This window comes from Sabethes cyaneus, chromosome 3, assembly GCF_943734655.1.
Source record: "Sabethes cyaneus chromosome 3, idSabCyanKW18_F2, whole genome shotgun sequence".
Lineage (NCBI taxonomy): Eukaryota > Metazoa > Arthropoda > Insecta > Diptera > Culicidae > Sabethes > Sabethes cyaneus.
The window spans coordinates 6,299,544-6,318,183 of record NC_071355.1 but is presented as its reverse complement, the minus strand read 5'-3'; the positions used below and the strand labels follow the sequence as shown (position 1 = coordinate 6,318,183).

The following is an 18,640-nucleotide window of genomic DNA, read 5'->3' as shown; positions in this document are numbered from 1 at the left end:
ACTCGAGCGCCGCGGTGTGGACATGTTGCGAAACATGCTTTTTTGAAAAATAAGTTGTTTTTGAATGGACGATGGAATTAACGCGAGTGTCTCGTCTGTTTGTCTGTGATTATAGCAACTTTCTGCATTCTGCATAACCCATTTATGAAGCAAAAGCCCATGAGCTGTCAACCAACAGCTCGTAAGCGCGAGGCACACTAAGATGTATGGATTCAGATTTTGCTTTACTTTTTATCTTCAAATATCAAGCGTTGGGTTGCAATGCAATGCAAAATTGGACCACACGAATGCGGACTTTGCAACTAACGTTGTTGAATCACTATCTATAAACTGCACGAATTTATACATCACGCATACTACACTAGATAACCGCGTGCGACGGACACGGTCTGACGTCCAATTGCTTTGTTGGAAGGTGCATATACAGTTTTTCTTATTTCATTATTTCCGGACAGCATTTCACTCGCTGTTAAAATGTGACATAATTTGGTTCAAAAGATTATTTTTGAATGGTTCAATATGTTCAGTAGTTTTTGCCAGAACCAAGCAAAATTGCCGTCGTTTCGTAATTTATTCCACTGGAATGTGTCTAGGTACTTAAGCAAAACTTGATCACATACTTGGCAGTACCCCAAGGAAGCAACTTATAATCCGTGATCTTTAAACCAGTTTTGTATTTTCAGTTTGCAACTAATGTTGCGATTTTACTGTTAGGGTAAATCAATGATTTATTGGAATTGTCTTCTGAAGTCGTTCAGATATGTTGTTAGATTTATTTTTCTCATTGCATACCGAACAGATAGATGCTGATTTTTTGCAAGCACCTGATTGGAAATTGCTATCACATTTTATTCTATACATATAATAATGTTCGTCAAAGTAAACAAAACCTAATCGGATTATTCTCTTATCCCCACCCGGCAGGTTGCGGAGAAAACGTCCAAGTTCAAGGTGGACACCGAGAGCAGCAATCGCAAACAGTCGCACCCGAACTCGCGCAAGGGGAGCCGCGAGAAGCGCCCGTCGATGATCGGCGAGTACTACACGACAGGTACGCGCATTCGTGGCTCCCACGGCAACATTCAGCATACTAATCGAACGTATTTTGGTTCAAATCGCGCCATTAGCTTAGACCAGTACAGTAACAACCGCCGGATGTCCGACGGCATCCAGATACAGACGGTCGCGTCCGATAACAGTGTGTATTACCACCAGCGGCAGCACCGCAGTCTGGAGCACGATTCCACCGTCGGAATGTACTCGTCGTCGGACAAGAGTACCAGTCTGAACAGTAGCAATGAGCAGCAACCGGTGCTGACGCAGCCGCAGCATCAGCAGCATCCGGTAGGACTGGGACCGTTCCAATCTAGTCATCATGCGCATTTTCATCATCATCATCATCACTATCAGCAGGCGGCGGCTGCGCTGCACCAGCTGAGAACCGTTCAGGACTGTGAGAATATGAACATTAGCGTCCCGACGGCGGCGACGGCGGGCAAACTGTACGCGAGTTTAAATAACAACAACAATAACAGTAGTCAGAATAATAAGAATGTTGGCAAGAAGATGAACTGGAGCCAGCAGCAGAAGCTGGAAAAGATTCGAAATGCCAGTAACAATAATAACAATGGAAGTGAAGCGGGAAGAGATGGAACTGGTGGATCGTCGGGAAAGGGCGGAAACGGAAGCGTTAATGGAACCAATGCGTCAAAATCAATCATATCAAGACTGAAACAGCTGACGGGACGGTTAAGCTTTAGTTTCGATTCGAAGGAGTCGAAAAAACTGCATCTGCTGGCGGCCAGCAGCGGCGAGGAAGGCAATGAATCTCATTCCGACGGGTCGGGTAGAACGGTTTGCGCACAGAGAAAGAACCGACTGTTGGAGAAATCGAAGACTGTAGACGTTGGCGGATCGATTGCGATATGCGACAGTGGAAGTGGCGATGTTGGAGTTGCGGAATGCTGCTACTCCGGAGGAGTAATACTGAATCAACCAAAGTCGATTTCGCCGATTCTGATGCAGCATCGGAACAGCGACGTCATCAGTACGATAAATACGGCGCGAAACCGGGCGTACAGTTTGGACGTGCCCATTTCTAGGAATTGCTGTCGTAGTTTAAGTGGCAGCACTGCTGGTGGGGGCGGTTCAAGCTGCGGTGGAAGCCACAAGAGTTTAACTTTCTCGTTGAACAAATCGCTCAACGAGGAAGCGAACGATACAACCATCAGTTCTGGAGGCGGAATTCGTCCCCCGCCACTTGACGATACCACTAAAAGCGCGGCCAGTATCAGCGAAACCATTTGACAACACCCGTACGAGCCGTCACTGCAGGGCATCCTGCTGGCGTCCAGTTCGCTACAGACGGACTCGCCGACGCCACCGACTTCGAATCAGTCCAACCAGTTGCTTCCGGCGAGCAGCAGCTCCGGTGGCAGTCATCAGCAACAGCAGCAGCACCAGCAGCAGCATCAACATCAACATCGGCTGAATCGAAGACAATCGTCCCAGGAGGATTCGCAGGCCGGCGGTACGGGTTCGGCCGGCGGCTACCAGCGGGCACCGTACGCCGAGTCGGAATCGATCTCCTCCAAGCACACGTCCGTTCTGGTTAGCTACTGGACCTGCCTGACGGAACGGATGAGCTCGCTGATTTGCAAGTGCTGCGAGCGGACACTGCCACCGCCGGCGGAAAGCGTTTGAGAGTGGTCGGGTTAGTGCAGGTAGGCGGCCACTAGGCGGGCGAACAGGGGGGGGGGGGGGGCACTCGAGATCTAACTTAGGGTAGAGATTATTCGGTAGGTAGGTAGGTACGTAGTGGTGTGCGTTTGCGTGGGGGCGATAGGGCGGGGAAAAAATGGGAAGCGTTTTGCGTTGTGGTATTTGTGTATTTCGTAATTTTAACAAAAGCTGTTTTTAAGCTTTATTCGTGTTGAACCTGATTGTTTTGTGCTTGAAAGTAGACCACTGGTTTCAGAAGTTAACTAGAACATGTGTGAGCAGATTATATAAATGTATGTCTTGCAAACCCAATCTGATCTTTACTAATTCCAAAATTGATTGGCGAGTTTTAAGCTAACTTGCAGTTTTTCAAAAGAAATATTTTTTATGTGAGACTAATAGATAGTCTAATATCAGTCGAGACTTCATTCAATGAATACAATCCCATTCGATAGATCTTCTCGGATTTGACCCACATTCCAGGAGATTGGTCCCGTGGTTGGTTCTGCCTGGAGAACTTGCTAGCTCTCTTACAAGCTTGACATTTATTTGCTTTTTATCGGATGGTGGATAACCTGAATTCATATGCTGATTTGTAGATCAACTGAATGATTGCACCAAGTTTTGACTAAATTCATTTACTTTCTTTTATTGTCTTGCAGGTACAATAATTTAACATTTCAAGTGTTTAAGAATTTTTACTTATTATCTCTGTTGTGTTGTGCTGATTGAGTTTTTGTGTTATATGAATTTGGATTGTTTTTCTAATACTACTATTTTTTAACATCTAGAAGATTTTGGTTTGATTTCATTTATTAATATAATCCTACGTCACATCTAGGTTTAAAACTAAAACCTCAATCTGATTCATTCGAACTATGAATTATGATCCTGGAGTATTTTCTTCATACTTTGGATTGTATGCTTACAACTTTGTCGTTTATTTTCGTCCTGGGAGTCAGGTTCTGAATCATTGTTAAACAGTTGTTTGTACACTCTAAAAGCTTAACCTATGTATTAGATCACAGCCCAGCTGAACCAGGACCGCGTACTGTATTTCTGGATAAACTATTTGTTTGTTTGTACATTTGCTGATGATTTTGTTGACATAAACCCTGAAGATCAGTTGTTTATCTAGAGTGAGTTCGAGATATATGACTTCAGTGGGTAATGAAGTCAATCACCGAATTGAAATCTTACGTTATCAACCGGAACAAGTTTTTAACGATTTGATTTAAAGTATTGTCTGGGTCTTACACACATTAATCACAAGTTTCCAACTTGTGAAACCGTCTGTCAGAGCATTCAGTCCTCTTTGAAGTAATGTAAGCTTGATTGCAATTTTGATGCAGTCAAATGCTTGAGCTCAATATTAAATATTTAGGAATCAAAAACAAAAATCCTCATGTGTTTAGAATGTCTGATCAACTAATCTCGGCGACTCGCTCGGCGACAGAGCACTCATTTGGACTGACGATGTTTTACCGCAAGTTTTCAGACCACACAAACTAAGCTGTCCTAGCGTGTTTGCTTTCTCACCGGGAGTGATCAAACGGTTTCTATTCCCTGAAACCCCAGACTAGCCAAGAAGGTCTTTTTTTAGAGGACTGTGGTCATGAAAATCCGCGATTCCGAAGATTTGAAATTCACTTCTGGATTACCCTAGACAAACAGTCGATCTCCTCTAAGACATCCAGAGACTGTTCGGTAATAAGCTGTCGTCGTCAATATGCTGGAGCTTGACCCAGTTGATACGGTGATAGTTTCGCTCGGGTTGACTGCCCACCGCATAGTGATCGGATGATAGCTTCTCGAAAGCCTCCAGGACTGCGGTGATGGCCACCCCCGATCCACTGATTCTGGTCGGTCAGTTCGGCACCAAGATGGTTGTACTGGTCGGTCTTTTTCCAGGATCGTCAAGTTGTGGTTTCTCCTTGGGTTGGTCCATACTGTGTGCCGAGTATTAAGGTCACATGTTGCCGAATAACAATTCAGGACGTAAATAAAAGTCTCAAAGGTAAACGCTATTCTTCGGCTTGAGATAGGTTTCTGTAATGGCGGTGATGTTGACCTCCTTCTCGCTAAGTATGTCGGGCAGCTTGATGTATATGTTCCACGAAGAGCAAACGTTCCAGCTACGGCTTCATTGACTTCGCTGTAATCTTTACTGTAGCAGAGATGACACTCGCAAGATCCTTAGAGAAACAGGGAACTTAAGTGGAGCAAGTAACAGCCTAAGTAACAATTCTAAAGCCGCTTAGTAATATTTGAATTCTATAAAGGTTTTATTGCGGTATTAATTGTTACCTCTGGGTTTAACATGATGTTGCGCAATACCAAGATGATACAAGTCACAAACTACTCATAGCTAGATATAAAACCATTATAAAACAGTTTCTTAATGAAATTTATTGTGGTCGCTTATATTACTAAGGCTGTGCGAGATTGCCTTTTTCGGTGTCGAGACGAAACGAAACGAAATTCAAGCTCAATTTCGATCAGGCGAAATTAGTCGAAACGAAATTATGACCAATTTCAAACTCTCGAAACGAAACGAAATTATATTTTAATTTCGTCGAAATTTCGCGGAATTGAACGAAATTTCTATAATTTTTTTTTTTGGGGAAGTGATAGGCTGGAAGCTGGAACGGGAAAGGTGCCAGGTTCTAATAAGCCCTTTTTGAGATACTGCAGTCTGCGTCTTATTAGTACTCCGCAATTTCAGAGCAGGTGTTCCGAGGTTTCGTTCTCAGCATTGCAGAAGCGAAAGACATCATGTTGTACATAATCAAGATTTTGAAGATTGATATTTGCTCGGATAATGTCCTATCATAAGACCGGTAAACGTGCTGAGATCTCTCTTGTTGAGACACAGCAAGTTTTGAGTAACTTTAATACTCGGCGTTATAAATCAGCCACAGATGCTGATAACTGAAAGGAATCGTGGTATGACGTTGTAGCATGCTTGATAAAGACCCGATTTGACGCCTTCCTCAGTTCTTAACTCAGTTTGCTGTCCAAGTTTATCATTCGATAGCTTAAAAAAATATTTTTTTAGAACAATATTCTTTCTAAGAGTCGAAGGAAACAGTAGAAGAAAGTAATGAAACATTTATGTGTTTCATAGTATTTCCAGAACGAGGCGAATTAGATTAGATCCGGGGAGGGGCATTAAAACATCACTTATAGGTTCAAAATCCGTTCTTTTTACCAAACTGGGAGATCCACAAGCTATAATGAGAACCAATTATAATCGCTTTCGAACCCCACTTTACTGTCTAGCCCCGTGAATATAGGCCATTATAGGTGGATGTTCATGTTAACTAAACTTGCTTTTTGCAGTTGAAGTATCTCTCTTCTGGTTTTTACGGCGCATAAACGCATTTCAACGCAAGATTTTTTCTTAACTTCTTATAATCATAGCGTAAGGATAATGCTTTTAATATTGCTACGACCAGTTCAACTAAGCAATATTCTTTTTAATAATACACGTTTCTGACGAAATAACGGTAGCTACCTGCACTATTTATAACGTATTAGATTATTGCTGATTTCTTGCATCTAACCATGCCACACACTCTCGACAAAACCTACTTGCGGAACGAATGTTTTTGATTTCGCTAGATAACATGTTCCAAAAAGCGATGCCTTTAACAAATAGACTGTTCTGGTAGCGAGTTATCCGAAAACGAGGTAACAGATAGTTTCTTGTACGAGTACTTTGAGCCGGTTGCAGTTTTTCACTAAGGTATTGTGGACTTCCTAAATTAATTATTTTAAAGAGCGTCATGCATGCACGTACTTTGAAAAAGTTACAAAATTTGCAACCGATTAGCTGCCGGTGAAGACGGGAGACTCTAGAAAATCTAGTTAAATTAAATATGTAACGAACGCAACAATTTAGAGCAATGTGTAAACGGCTCAAAGCTGTAACGGAAGCGTTCAAGACATTCGTGCATTGTGCGGTCACGTGGCTATCTAATTCTTAATATCTTGGACAATAAAACCAAGAATAGAAACTTTCTGCACATATTTAATTATATCATTGCCAAGTTTTATTTCAGGAAGACTGTCCATGCGTTGTCCTCTTTTTATGAGAATGACTTTGGTTTTCTGTGGATTAATAGGCAATAAATTACTTTCAGACCAGCTCAAGACTTTTGACAGATCTTCGTTGACTGTATTCGCCATCGATGATAAGGAAAGATCAAGGTACATTTGGACGTCATCGGCGAAGATGTGTATTTTGCAATATTTGAGAGCTCCGGGTAAATCGTGTATGTACATCGAGAAAAGCAGGGGTTCTAAAATGGATCCTTGCGGAACACCAGAGGAAACCTCTATTGGATCTGAATATTTCCCATTGGATAGAACTATTTGTGACCTGTGTAAGACTGTAATAACAGACTGATATTGTGACAGTGAACCGTGATCGCGTATGAAACTATTTAATTGTGCTTTTACAAATTTTTCAAACACTGTGGAATGGGCACAGAGAATGCTAATCGGCCGCAGATTATTTATATAATTATTTTTAGGTTTTTTACGAATTGGAATGACTTAGTTGGTAGAATACGCGATAATATCAGTCGAATGAATTTCAGTGGGACGTTATCAAGGCCCACATAATCGGATTTTATCGAGGAAATGCCCAAGATTGCATCATTGTTTCCTTAAGCATTAGTTTAGCTAATGATGCCAGCAACCGATTGATACAATGCAGATGCATGCAAGTGCATTTGTTTCTCCGTAATAAGCTGAAGAGAGTAAAGGCGAAGAGGATCTCTCATGGTTGTAGTGAACCTTATTATTGGACCGCGAACTTATCAAAAGTTGCTTGAGAAATCTTGCAAACTGTTATAAGTCCATTATCTAGAATTCGGTCCGAAATTTCGCAAAATCTCGCAAATGACGAAATTCAAAATTCGGTTTCGCGAAATTTTGAATGAAAGTTGACGAAATTCATCGAAATATTTGTAAGATTTCGCAAAAGTAGGATTTGACTTTAACATGGTTATCGTGGCTACTTGCTCCAAGTCGAATATAGTTTTCAGATCAGTGCATACCACGTCCACTGACCACTGGGGCTTACTCTATTGGGTTAATGCGAAATGGTTAGTAGTTACCTGTCGACTGGGAATAAACTGATCCATACTGATCGGTTCCCAAACAACCTCACTTAAGATAATCTTGAACAATTCGGACGCCTCCGAAAGACCATTTACTTTTGCTATAATCGCTATTGAGTTGGCGATATGTTTAACCGTTATGTGTGCAACAGGGTACCCGGGTACCTTTTCAGTTTTAAAATAGTTATAACTCATTCAATTTAAAACATACGTCATTGAAATTTTGCGACATTGTAAAACTCGTTGATCTTAAGTTATTGCGGTTTTTTGGTGCATATCCATAAAGGGGATTAGCAATGAGAGGCACTTGAATTTTTTTATTACGTAGGAGGGCGACAAGGGTACCCGGGTACCCATGATTTGCTATGTTCATAACTTTGGCTATCTTGAACCGATTTGGATGAAACCAGTGGCATTTGATTCGTACATTTATCTAGTTTTGATTACATAAAGCATTTGGCCATCAAATGATATGTAGTTCCCGGGAATCGATAATTCCGGAGCAACGTCCGGTAAAACGTAGGAAGCTTTGAACTTGACATTGTGGACCCTTTTTTCATCTTATTATATAAATTGGTGACTTTAGATCGCATTGGCCATTCCAGAATTGGGTTCCTGTAGGGTTATAGATGGCCAGTTGGGTACATAACCCAATACTAGAATTGGTTTAGCGGATCTCTTAGATGTTTTGAACTGATATGGCCAGTTTAGTACTTATTAATAATTTCGGAATTGATTCCAAATGTATAACGGATGGTTCTACGTTTTGAACTGATCTGATAATGCTAAGCATTATCTTGAATCCTGCGGTATCATCTGTGACCCCGTAGAAACCATTTTCGAAATAACCAATCAAAATACATCGAAATGTAAAAAATATCACCTACCGAACTAATTCCAAGAACTTTGATACCCATATTGCTAGGTTTTACTTCCAATCCTAGACTGGCCACCCATGACCCCACAGGAACCTACTCCGGAATGGCCAACCTGATTCATCTCATTACATGAAATAGTTCATTGTATGAATTTTTAGAGTTTTTAAATTCGCATGACTGATTTTCCTGCAATACAATCAGTTCTCTATCCCACAGCGGACACTCTGTCGGAATTCCGGATTTTCGGGCCCCGTATGTCTTTTAATGGCCAAACGGCCAAATGATTCAAAACTAGATAAATTAACGAATCAAATGACACCTATTTCATCAAAATCGGTTTAAAATTGTTGATGTTATAACAATATCAATTGTGGGTACCCGGGTACCCTTGTCGCCCTGCTAAAGGTGTTTTTTTTGTCGCACACATAACGGTTAATATATTTTGATTAAAACAGAGGAGCGTTTCGAATTTCGATCTGTGGTTAAAAATATTGGGTAGTTTGTGGTAGTGGGACTCCAACCCACAATTTTTCGGTTGGTAGTCATAATAACCGTCGCCGGGGGAGCGTTTGTGTGCGAAAGATGGAATTCTTGGTCTGGTATAGTTTAAACGCGTAAAACACTCGGGTACCAACCGAGAAATTGTGGGTTGGAGTCCCACTACCACAAACTACCCAATATTTTTAGCCACAGATCGAAATTTTCCCAGTATTCAGTCTAACATTTTTCGCACCAAACCCACCCCTGCTTTAATCAAAATAGAGTTTACGTTTGACCGAAAAAAAGTGAGTAACAATAAAAACCGAAAATCGGAAAAGATATATTTATTGAATTTTTTACGTGATTATGTATTGGGTTTAACCTTCCTACTTTAACCACTCGTTCCTTACTGCCAGCACTATCCCATATAATAGCTGTCCTGGAAAGGATTCAATGCGTTCCTCTGACTAGTACATTTCAAACTATTAGAGTGACTTTTGCACTGTCTAGAGGTATCATCGAGGTAATATAGAACTCAGCATGAGGGGCCTGGAAATAAACCCATGCTAAAATCACCTAATATCGAATAGCCTGATTCTAGTAAGATTTGAACCCACTACTGTCACCTTAACGAAGGCCCCTGTGTTATTTTAGTGAACTCCATACTAAACTTGACGGTTAGACTCTTTACGGTTGATAGTATCATGCCAAGCTTTGTAGTCGATGAACAGATGGTGCATGGAAATTTTGTATTCACAAGCCAAGTCCATTATTGAACGTCCTTGAAGGAACCCGTTCTAAGAACCTTCCACAAATCTATGTATATAAATATGTTCGCAATTGGAGAAAATCAGCAGAAGATAATTTAGGAGAGATAGCAGTTATGTATTCCAAATTATAACAGTCAGCCGGTGCAGGCAAGAGCCAACTTTTCCGGTCCTTTATACCTGACCAAAAAAATTAACACAAAATCATTTCTCAAGGTGTAATTGGGAATCAAATCAAGTCTAATTTCAAGTACAATTCCGTGTCCAACTTAATGTCCCATTTAGAGTTCAATTTTGAGCCTAATTGGGTTCCGGTTTCACTTACGATCTCAGCTCCAATTTCACGGTAATTTAGGTCCAATTTCAAGTCTTCTTTAATGATCCGTTTTAAGGACAAATTCAGGTGAAACTTAGTTCCCATTTAGGCTCCAATGTGAAGTTCAATTTCAAGTCTAATTTAATGTCCCAGTTTAGGTTCTGTTTTAAGCTTAATTGTCCCATTTTAAAGAAAAATTCAGATCAATTCCTATTTTAATTAAATTGCGCAAATTGAATTCCAATTTTATGTTCAATACCTAGTCCAATTCCCTGTAGAATTCAGTTCCAATTTCAGTACTGATTTCAAGTGCAATTTCACGAAATGAAATTGCAATAAAGTAAGTTTACAGTCAATTTTCTTGTAGAGTAGGGCGGGGCATAAGTGCGATGTTTGAAGTTGTCATCAATTTTCGTGAGATAGAAAGAAGGACAACAACATAATATATTTTATAGTGATGCAGTAACTCAATGTCTTCACATTCAACTATAAATCATCTGCGGTAATAGCGTTTTGCAAAATAAATTCTTCTTTTTTCTGATTAAGTGCGGATTCGCACCTTTACCCCACTAGCGGGGCAAAAGTGCGAATACCGCGGGGCAAGAATGCGAAGCTCGAATCCATGAAATTAGCACAACAGTAGCTAACAAAACCATATTACCTTCAATCTGCGTTATGCACCTTTCCTATTTTACGCTGGTGTATTGCAGCCTCCGTTAGATCGAAACTTTTCCAAAAGTTTGTTTTCTGTTTCATTAGCAGAAAAACATTGTTTTCCTTCGGCCAACATCTGTAGAGCACACAGTTTTCTGCAGATCTTTCATTTCTAGTATCTGTAATATAGTGCCTAAAGCTGTATATAATTAGCTATACATTTTTGCCTCGTCCATGAATCGCACTTTTGCCCCGTCCGTGAATCGCACTTTTGCCCCCCCAAGGCGCTTGACGGGGTTAGATTAAATTACGGAAAAGTGAAATATATTTTGTAAACTCTTTTCACCGTATTTTTTTTCAAAACAGATATGTGAGTGATGTAAAACGCTGCTACAAATTTTCAACAAGTAATATCCTCCTGTTGATATCGTATTTGTTGTATAACGAAAAATTACATCAAAACCGCCCTAAAATAATATTAGCACATAACTCAGCTACTATGCCTCGTAAGCAACCAAAATTTACGTTAGATTCAAGCTGTCAAAGTAGTCACCCATCCATGCCAATGTAGTCAATTTACTCGGAATCTGCACCGATAAATCATTGAATCGCACTTTTACCCCTCCGTACTCTATTTATCGATTCAAAACCAAAGTTACAGCGCTGTTTTGAGGATATTTTTTAAGTTTAATTTACATAAGTTGGATCAATAATTGGAAGTTGTTTGATAAAGAACTCTCTTCTTTCCTTCTGAGTTCCTGCTTCCTGCTCCTTTTCTTTTGAAGACGAAATGGGCCAAATTCCATACTCATAGCATTCCAACACGCTTTTGAAATAGTGACATGAAGCAAAATCCAGCCAAAATAGTGGTTTTTCGTTGTGTGGTTCCAAAACTGGCAAAATATGTTTTTGGAGGTATAGTATTCAGTCTAGCAAATTTTACTGTCGACGAATATTGAGCGACTAATATTTCACTTCGCTTGCCACAAGTGCAGATAGCTAGCTATCTTTTCCGGTGTAAAACCCCTGTTCTGAGATTTGTTAGAAGTGAGCTTTGACGTATGATTCGTCATCATGGACATCTCCCCATGTAGCGCTTTCTAGCGCGGGTTTTGTCGACAGTTTGCTAACGTTCATCGTGGTTTGAGAAGTAATGCATGTAATCTAGCTTTTGTCTTCTTGACTTGCAGTTGTGAAGTGCCGATCCAATCCGATTGACTTGCTTCCATCTTAGCCGAAATATAATGCCCAACTACGAAGGTACAATTTTAAGTCTAATTTCAAGTCAAATTTTCAGTGCAATTCTAAATCCAATTTTAAGCAAAACGTCAAATCTAGTTGTCTCCAAACTTAAGTTGTCCACAAACCCAAATCCAAATTCTTATCTAATTTAATCTAACTTTCCGTTTGAAGCCCACGGATGGGCCCCGTTTTCCGCATTCTGTATAAAATCTGTCTTCATGGTGGAACTCAGAAATGCGGAAATTTCAACCTAAACAGTTGCGTAATCCTACGATTACTTGATAGCTTTCAGGCCAAAATAACTCTTTTGAAAATTCGGTGTCCTACACTCAAAATAATTTTCACGTCGAAATTACGGGAAAAGTTTTATGAATATTTTCCATTCAACTTTTACCGTACCACCATCCGGGGTGAGATTTTGCCAAAAACCAAAAATGTTTATTTGTGAAAATTTATTATATCTATAGAAACTGGTGACTTAAATTCAAGATGATGATGAAAATAACATATTTATTCATAACTTAGAATGGAACACAGATAATATTAGCAAACTATTTAGTCTAAACAGGGTTTCAAAGTTCGCAATCAAAAATACTCGGAAAAAACGCTTGTAAAAAATGTCCCCCACTAACTAACCCAAACAAGAAAACGCATAAACTTGCTATTTTGGAGGTATATAAACTAATCATTTACAATGTATTGAAAAGTTATTATGCGTTGGATAAGTTTTGATTACGAAAATAATATTTTTCGAAACTTTGTACTTTTCGAGCTTCACGGGGATGAGATTGTGCCAAGCCATAATGATCGACCCAATTTATGGATTTCACATACACAACAAAAATACGTCAGTATACACCAGTACACTCACATTCTTTACTATTGAGCAAAATATTTTGACAGATTAGATTGCATCATCCATTTTGGAGCAAATAATTTAATAAATTAAATTCCGAGACAAAAATATTTGCGGTTATACGGCATGTTTCAGCTCAATGTGGTCTTCGGCAACTTTCTGAATAAAAAATTGATGAAGGGGTCGTCCAATATTTAGGGGTTACTTAAACAACAATTTAAGTAATAACTTTTTGAGTCAATTTTTTATACCTATTTTGGTTTCAAAATATTAAACATAAACCAATTTCAAGTATTTTTTCTGAAGATATCAAACTTCTACCTTTTACCCATTTTCAGTAATAGACCTTTGTTCATAAACGATCCCTCGAATCACATTTCTTTTTGTAACATGTTTATTTCAACAGACAGCTCAATGTAATCTTCTAGAAAACATTTTGCACATAAAAGAGGAATATTTACCCTTGAAAAATTACGCATTTTTCATCATGCGGTTTTTAACCTAAAATCGATTATATCTTATAAATTAATGCAGAAAAATCAAAACAGTCTTCAGCAAAAATATTCCTCTTTTATATGCAAAATGTTGTCTAGAACATTACATTGAGATGTCTGTTGAAATAAAAATGTTACTAGAAAAGTGAGGAATGACCCTTTGGGTTAAAACCACTCAAAATAAAATGTTACTAGAAGAAATGCGATTTGAGGGGTCGTGTATGAACAAAGGTTTATTACTGTAAGTGGGTAAAAGGTAGAAATTTGATATCTTCAGAAAAAATACTTGAAATTGGTTTATGTTTGATATTTTGAAACAAAAAAGGTGAAAAAAAATTACTCAAAAAGTTATTACTTAAATTGTTGTTACACCTAATTAACTATTTTTTTTTGACCTGAGACCTGCCGTATAACCGCAAATATTTTTGTCCCGGAATTTTAATTTCTGGTCCATACTGATCTGAGCATGCCAGCATGCCTGTGGACTGATCCCGATAGTTGTGTTTCTGTGCCAATCTTCAAATCGCACGAGCGGAATTGATTTGCGCTATTTGCGCTTGTTCCCTTTCGGAGGTCACCTTCTTCGATAAGCGGGGAGCATTTTTTCTTTTGCAATGTTCCGTTGATTTGATGTGCCTCCAATGAGCATTGGTGTTTTCATTTCCTTCTGTTTCCTACTGTATTCCTACTGTTGGTTGCCAATCACGCTTCTGTAGTAGGTAGTCTCTGTTTTGTTAAATTCTCTCATCAACTTGGTCCAGGTTTTATCGTAATTAATAATTGCTGGCCTATAGGAAAGGAAGCGTTCTATCACTCTTTTTTAGAATCGAAGTGAACGAAAATTTTTAATAAATTCTCTATATCAATCAATGCATAGATAGATTTGGGGTCGATTGATGTAAATATCTCAAATATCCATTGAAACATAAGCACTTTTCGTTACATGATTAAAAACGTAGTTCTGCATTAAAAAATAATTGATATAGGACAAAGTTTTCGCAAACAAGGTTGCCAATCGTACGGAAAATGAGAAAGTTGGCATTCGATGTTTCTAAATCAAATTATTATGATTTAGGTTTTGATTGTCAGTTGTCTGGTTGAACTTTCCAGGATCAATTTTTTTGGTCTCAGCTCTCAGTTTGGAATTAGTAGTGTATGAAATCTTTCAGTTAGAAAATAATAAATTTTTCGTAAATTACCGAAACGCTTCCCGTTTTTCGCCCCTATGATAGACTGTACGATGGCCTGCAAAAGTGATACACTGTAGATTGAATGCCATAAAAGTCGGAACCTGTAGTAGATAAAGTTGCCTCAATGTAATACTCTCCTTCATTAGATGAACTGCACTGCGAACTTTAGAAAACAAAATCCATCACAGTTTAGGTTCGGCTGAAACCAAACATATCACTTTCTATCGGCATCAGTGACACACTAACACACCCACACACACACATACACTCACTCGCGAATGGAGATATCATCAGCAGAAGCGAAAATCCGAATTTACGTAGAAGCCCACAAGTGCTCTCATTTGACGATGTGCTATTTCACTTTGAACCGTCGTTCAAAGTGCTCTTAATTCAGTGCTTCGATACTCGAATACACGACTGTGCGCGATTGATAAAATCTGCTCTGAAACCACACAAAAGACGAACTTTCTTTCAACTGCAAATGAATTACTACTACGATTTCAGTGAAACTAGAAAGAGGAATAGATTATAATTAGATCTTGCGGTGAAGGTATCTTAATGACTTACTTTTCACTTTGTTGAAAACCAAAATCTAACTGCACCGAATGAAAACTCTAGCTATTTTTGTTCCGAACCCACAGTAAATACCGAAAGTAGTCTATCGACCTAATCCAGTGAGTAGCAGTAGTTGGAAATAGTCAGATGGAAATATTTTAAACCCTATTGCTATCGACTATAGATATGATTACAATTCATGTTGCAGGCGACATTATACATAAACTGTCTAAACTTAAATAACCAGCAGTTCTAGCGAAATTGGTGACAGCCACACCATCAAATCCGAAGTGGCGAAGAGAATTTAGAACATCAGCGTAGGTTAAGTGTAACACAAGGAAGAAGAAAATAAACCAAAATAGTTCCCGTCTCTTTTGGTGTCAACATCTTAAAAGTTAGTTGTAAGCCACTTAGTGTGTAATACCACCTGCAGGCATGCATATAGATCAATCCTAGATGTTAGACTTGCAAAAAACGTTAGCGTAATAAATCCACCACTCTCTGGAAGTAAAACTTTAACTGTAAGTGCAACTCGTTATGACAATTCTTGAAAAGACTAATCAACAGCTGGCGCCACACGACCGATAAAGGAGTTAAGCTCCTAAACGAGAGGATGTCGAATCCTTTCTGTTCCGATAAAATAGTAAATTTTAGATTCAGTGGCAAATTTGCCACCAGTACTGTAAAATCGAAACGTATCTTTCACTATTTCCTGTCAATAAAACTACCTACCACCGACAAAAAAATGAATAAAATAAATATAACTAAATAAATTTCACTTACAAAATAATCAATCGCGAATCCACAAGGACCAAAATTGCGTGCTCTACTATTTGACACCAGTGTTGCCAGCCAGCGGAAACCAAAAACAAAACAAAAAAAAAACAAATCATGTCAGATTAATACTAGGTATTTACCGTTCTGCTTTGTACATAGTTCGAGAGTAAATGATTATAGAGGAAAAAAAAAACGAAATGATATTTAGAAATTTACCGACTGCAGTCTTCTGAAGAACAAAAAAAACTAAGTGTCATGTAGTACGTATTTTACTTATCACCACTCTGAAAAAAAAAAACTAGATCTGTACGAATCGAGATGGCACTACTGTAATTCAACAAATCAAAAGCAAAAAGAAAATAAAATAGACAAAAAAAATCTAGAAAACTGAACAGCTGAGAGGATGAACTGTGGAGGCGGAATCGCCGCGGACAGGAAACAGGGGAGAGGACATGGGCAGGGTAAAGCTAAAAACAACAACAACAACAACAACAAAAACAATGTGTCATACTATACATGTGATTTACGTGGAACTAAGAGAACACAAACAAAATATTAAGAGAAGAAAACAAAACAAAAAAAAAAAAAAAAAAAAACAAACCAGTTAAAAGTTTAGACTATTCGGATATTTGGAGACAGAATTGTTATTTGGAAACTGGAAGACACCCAACCGGTAAATTAAAGGTGGAAACAAAAACAAGAATGTTCAGTCGTTGTTGGTTCTGATCTGATTCGATGGTTTAAGGTAGAAAATAAGCGTTAAGCGTTATGTTACAGGCCGGCTGAAGGTTCGAAAGAAAGCGAAGCCATGAATACACTAAAGAGTAGAAAGTTTACAAAAATAAAATGTACTGCGTCGTTTACGATGTTAGATCGCTCGTAGGTAAATTATGAGGCGGGCGGCGGCGGACTAATACTGTCTGCAGATAGAATCAATCGATGATAATTTATTAGAACGATGATGGCCCAGGGTTGATGTGTTATTGCTATGGAATGGATATTGGGTGTAACTCCGACTAAGTGGAAGATAAAAGAAACATGTAGGAGAAAATAAAACAAAACAAAACAAAAAAAAAAAGAATAAAGAGATGTAAGTGAGAATTGGTGTCTTTGTGGGTGTACTTCTGTGCGTGGTTGATAAATCACAGCTTTAGTATTTATTGTGATATGTTGAATATAAAGGAAGGAAAGAACGCTTAAGAAGTTGCCCAACTTGTGGGATCCGAGGATCGAACAGCAACAGCTGTTCTGTGCAGAATTCTGAGGAGTTACTTACAGAACCGAGTGATTGTGCCATTGGGTAGAAGACTTTGGGTATTACGTCGAAAGTTCCACAAGATTCCATCTTTGGGCCTACACTGTGTAATGGAATATATAACGACGTGCTGACTCTGAAATTGCCCCGAGATGAGGTGATCGTCGGCTTCGCTTATTGGAATTTTTTAAAGTATTTACAAAATAGACAGAAATAATCCAGAATTTCATGAAGTTTTGTACGCTGGCATCGTTACTAGACTTACGAATGAAAATGCGAAAAAGTTCCATGAGGCCTACTTTTTCGAGCATCGCTTGTTTAAAAAATGATATCCGGATCAAGAACTTCTCTCCATTGTACTCGGTCCTGGGCTACTCGTCGCCAATTCGTTGCGCCGAGACGCGCATACGGCCCACCGTAGTCTCCGAACTTTTACCCGGTGTACGATGGGAATCTTTCCATGTAGTGCCTGCAACTCGCTCACACCGGATAACTGCTGAGGTTGATCGAATATACTGTTTCGGGGGATGCGAACGAATTTATCATTCGAAATGTAGTGATTTGTCTGCTCCTGCCGTCACCGCTTTAAAAGCAAGTGTAGCGTTGAAATACTTTTGCATTGAGTGCAGAAAAAGACAGACTAGCCCGAACAACATCCTGCTGAAATGTACTGATTTGTTTATGAAAGTTGACAAACTGGAAGCTTCTGCGAAGGCCAGTGAATCGAAATTTAATCTGGTTCTGAAAGTGCACTACAATGCTTATGAAGATCGTCTGCATTTAATTGTGCAACAGTGCATCGATGATGCTAAAAATAGTACTAGATTTGTGATTCTACAGTTTAAAACGCATCAAGAGTTCCTGACCAACAAGCCAAAACTGCATTCGCTGGGTCTAGTACCCCAGCCCCGGAGTCCTTAGCGGGATCATTGCGGTCCGGAACAAAACGTGTGATCATCTCTCCGAGACCACCAGCAAACAAACCTAATACTACTACTACCACGATCAGCCTTGAATCAAGTTGTTTCAGCAGACTGTTGTTTTTAAACCAAAGCAAACCCAATCGGTTGAAGTCGCTACACAAGACGTGCGTAGTAAATTTAACCCAGTTTCCTACGCGGTTAACCCTAGAGCGGTCGCGCTAGTGTACTGAGTACACGTGTTTTCGAAAAACGCGAAAAAATTATCAAAATTTTAATCAAATCACACCAGGTTTTGGTTGTATTCGAAGATATACTCTTCCTCTTTCTAATGATGCCAAAATATAGCAAAAAGAAATAAAAAAAGTGGTCGAAAGATGCTCGTAAAATAGTGTGTCCGCGCGCG

General features: G+C 39.1%; 2 protein-coding genes across 8 annotated transcripts in view; both read left to right on the top strand.

Annotated features, from left to right (window-relative positions):
• The window catches only part of LOC128743682 (high affinity cGMP-specific 3',5'-cyclic phosphodiesterase 9A), a 360,716-nt gene extending 358,406 nt beyond the window's left edge, over positions 1–2,310 (top strand). For 6 of the 7 annotated variants that reach the window (XM_053840308.1, XM_053840310.1, XM_053840309.1 and 3 more), the window contains one exon: positions 925–2,310. In XM_053840308.1, the coding sequence (XP_053696283.1) occupies positions 925–2,307 (1,383 nt within the window). In that variant the 3' untranslated portion in view covers positions 2,308–2,310. The remainder of the gene's footprint in view (positions 1–924) is intronic. The other variant, XM_053840311.1, reaches the window with a different exon arrangement.
• LOC128744331 (atrophin-1-like) lies at positions 2,308–2,703 on the top strand (the record flags this gene model as incomplete). Its single annotated transcript, XM_053841237.1, has 1 exon — positions 2,308–2,703. A coding segment is annotated over one exon (396 nt), but the record flags the coding sequence as incomplete, so codon positions are not given.
• Positions 2,704–18,640: the final 15,937 nt, after the last annotated feature.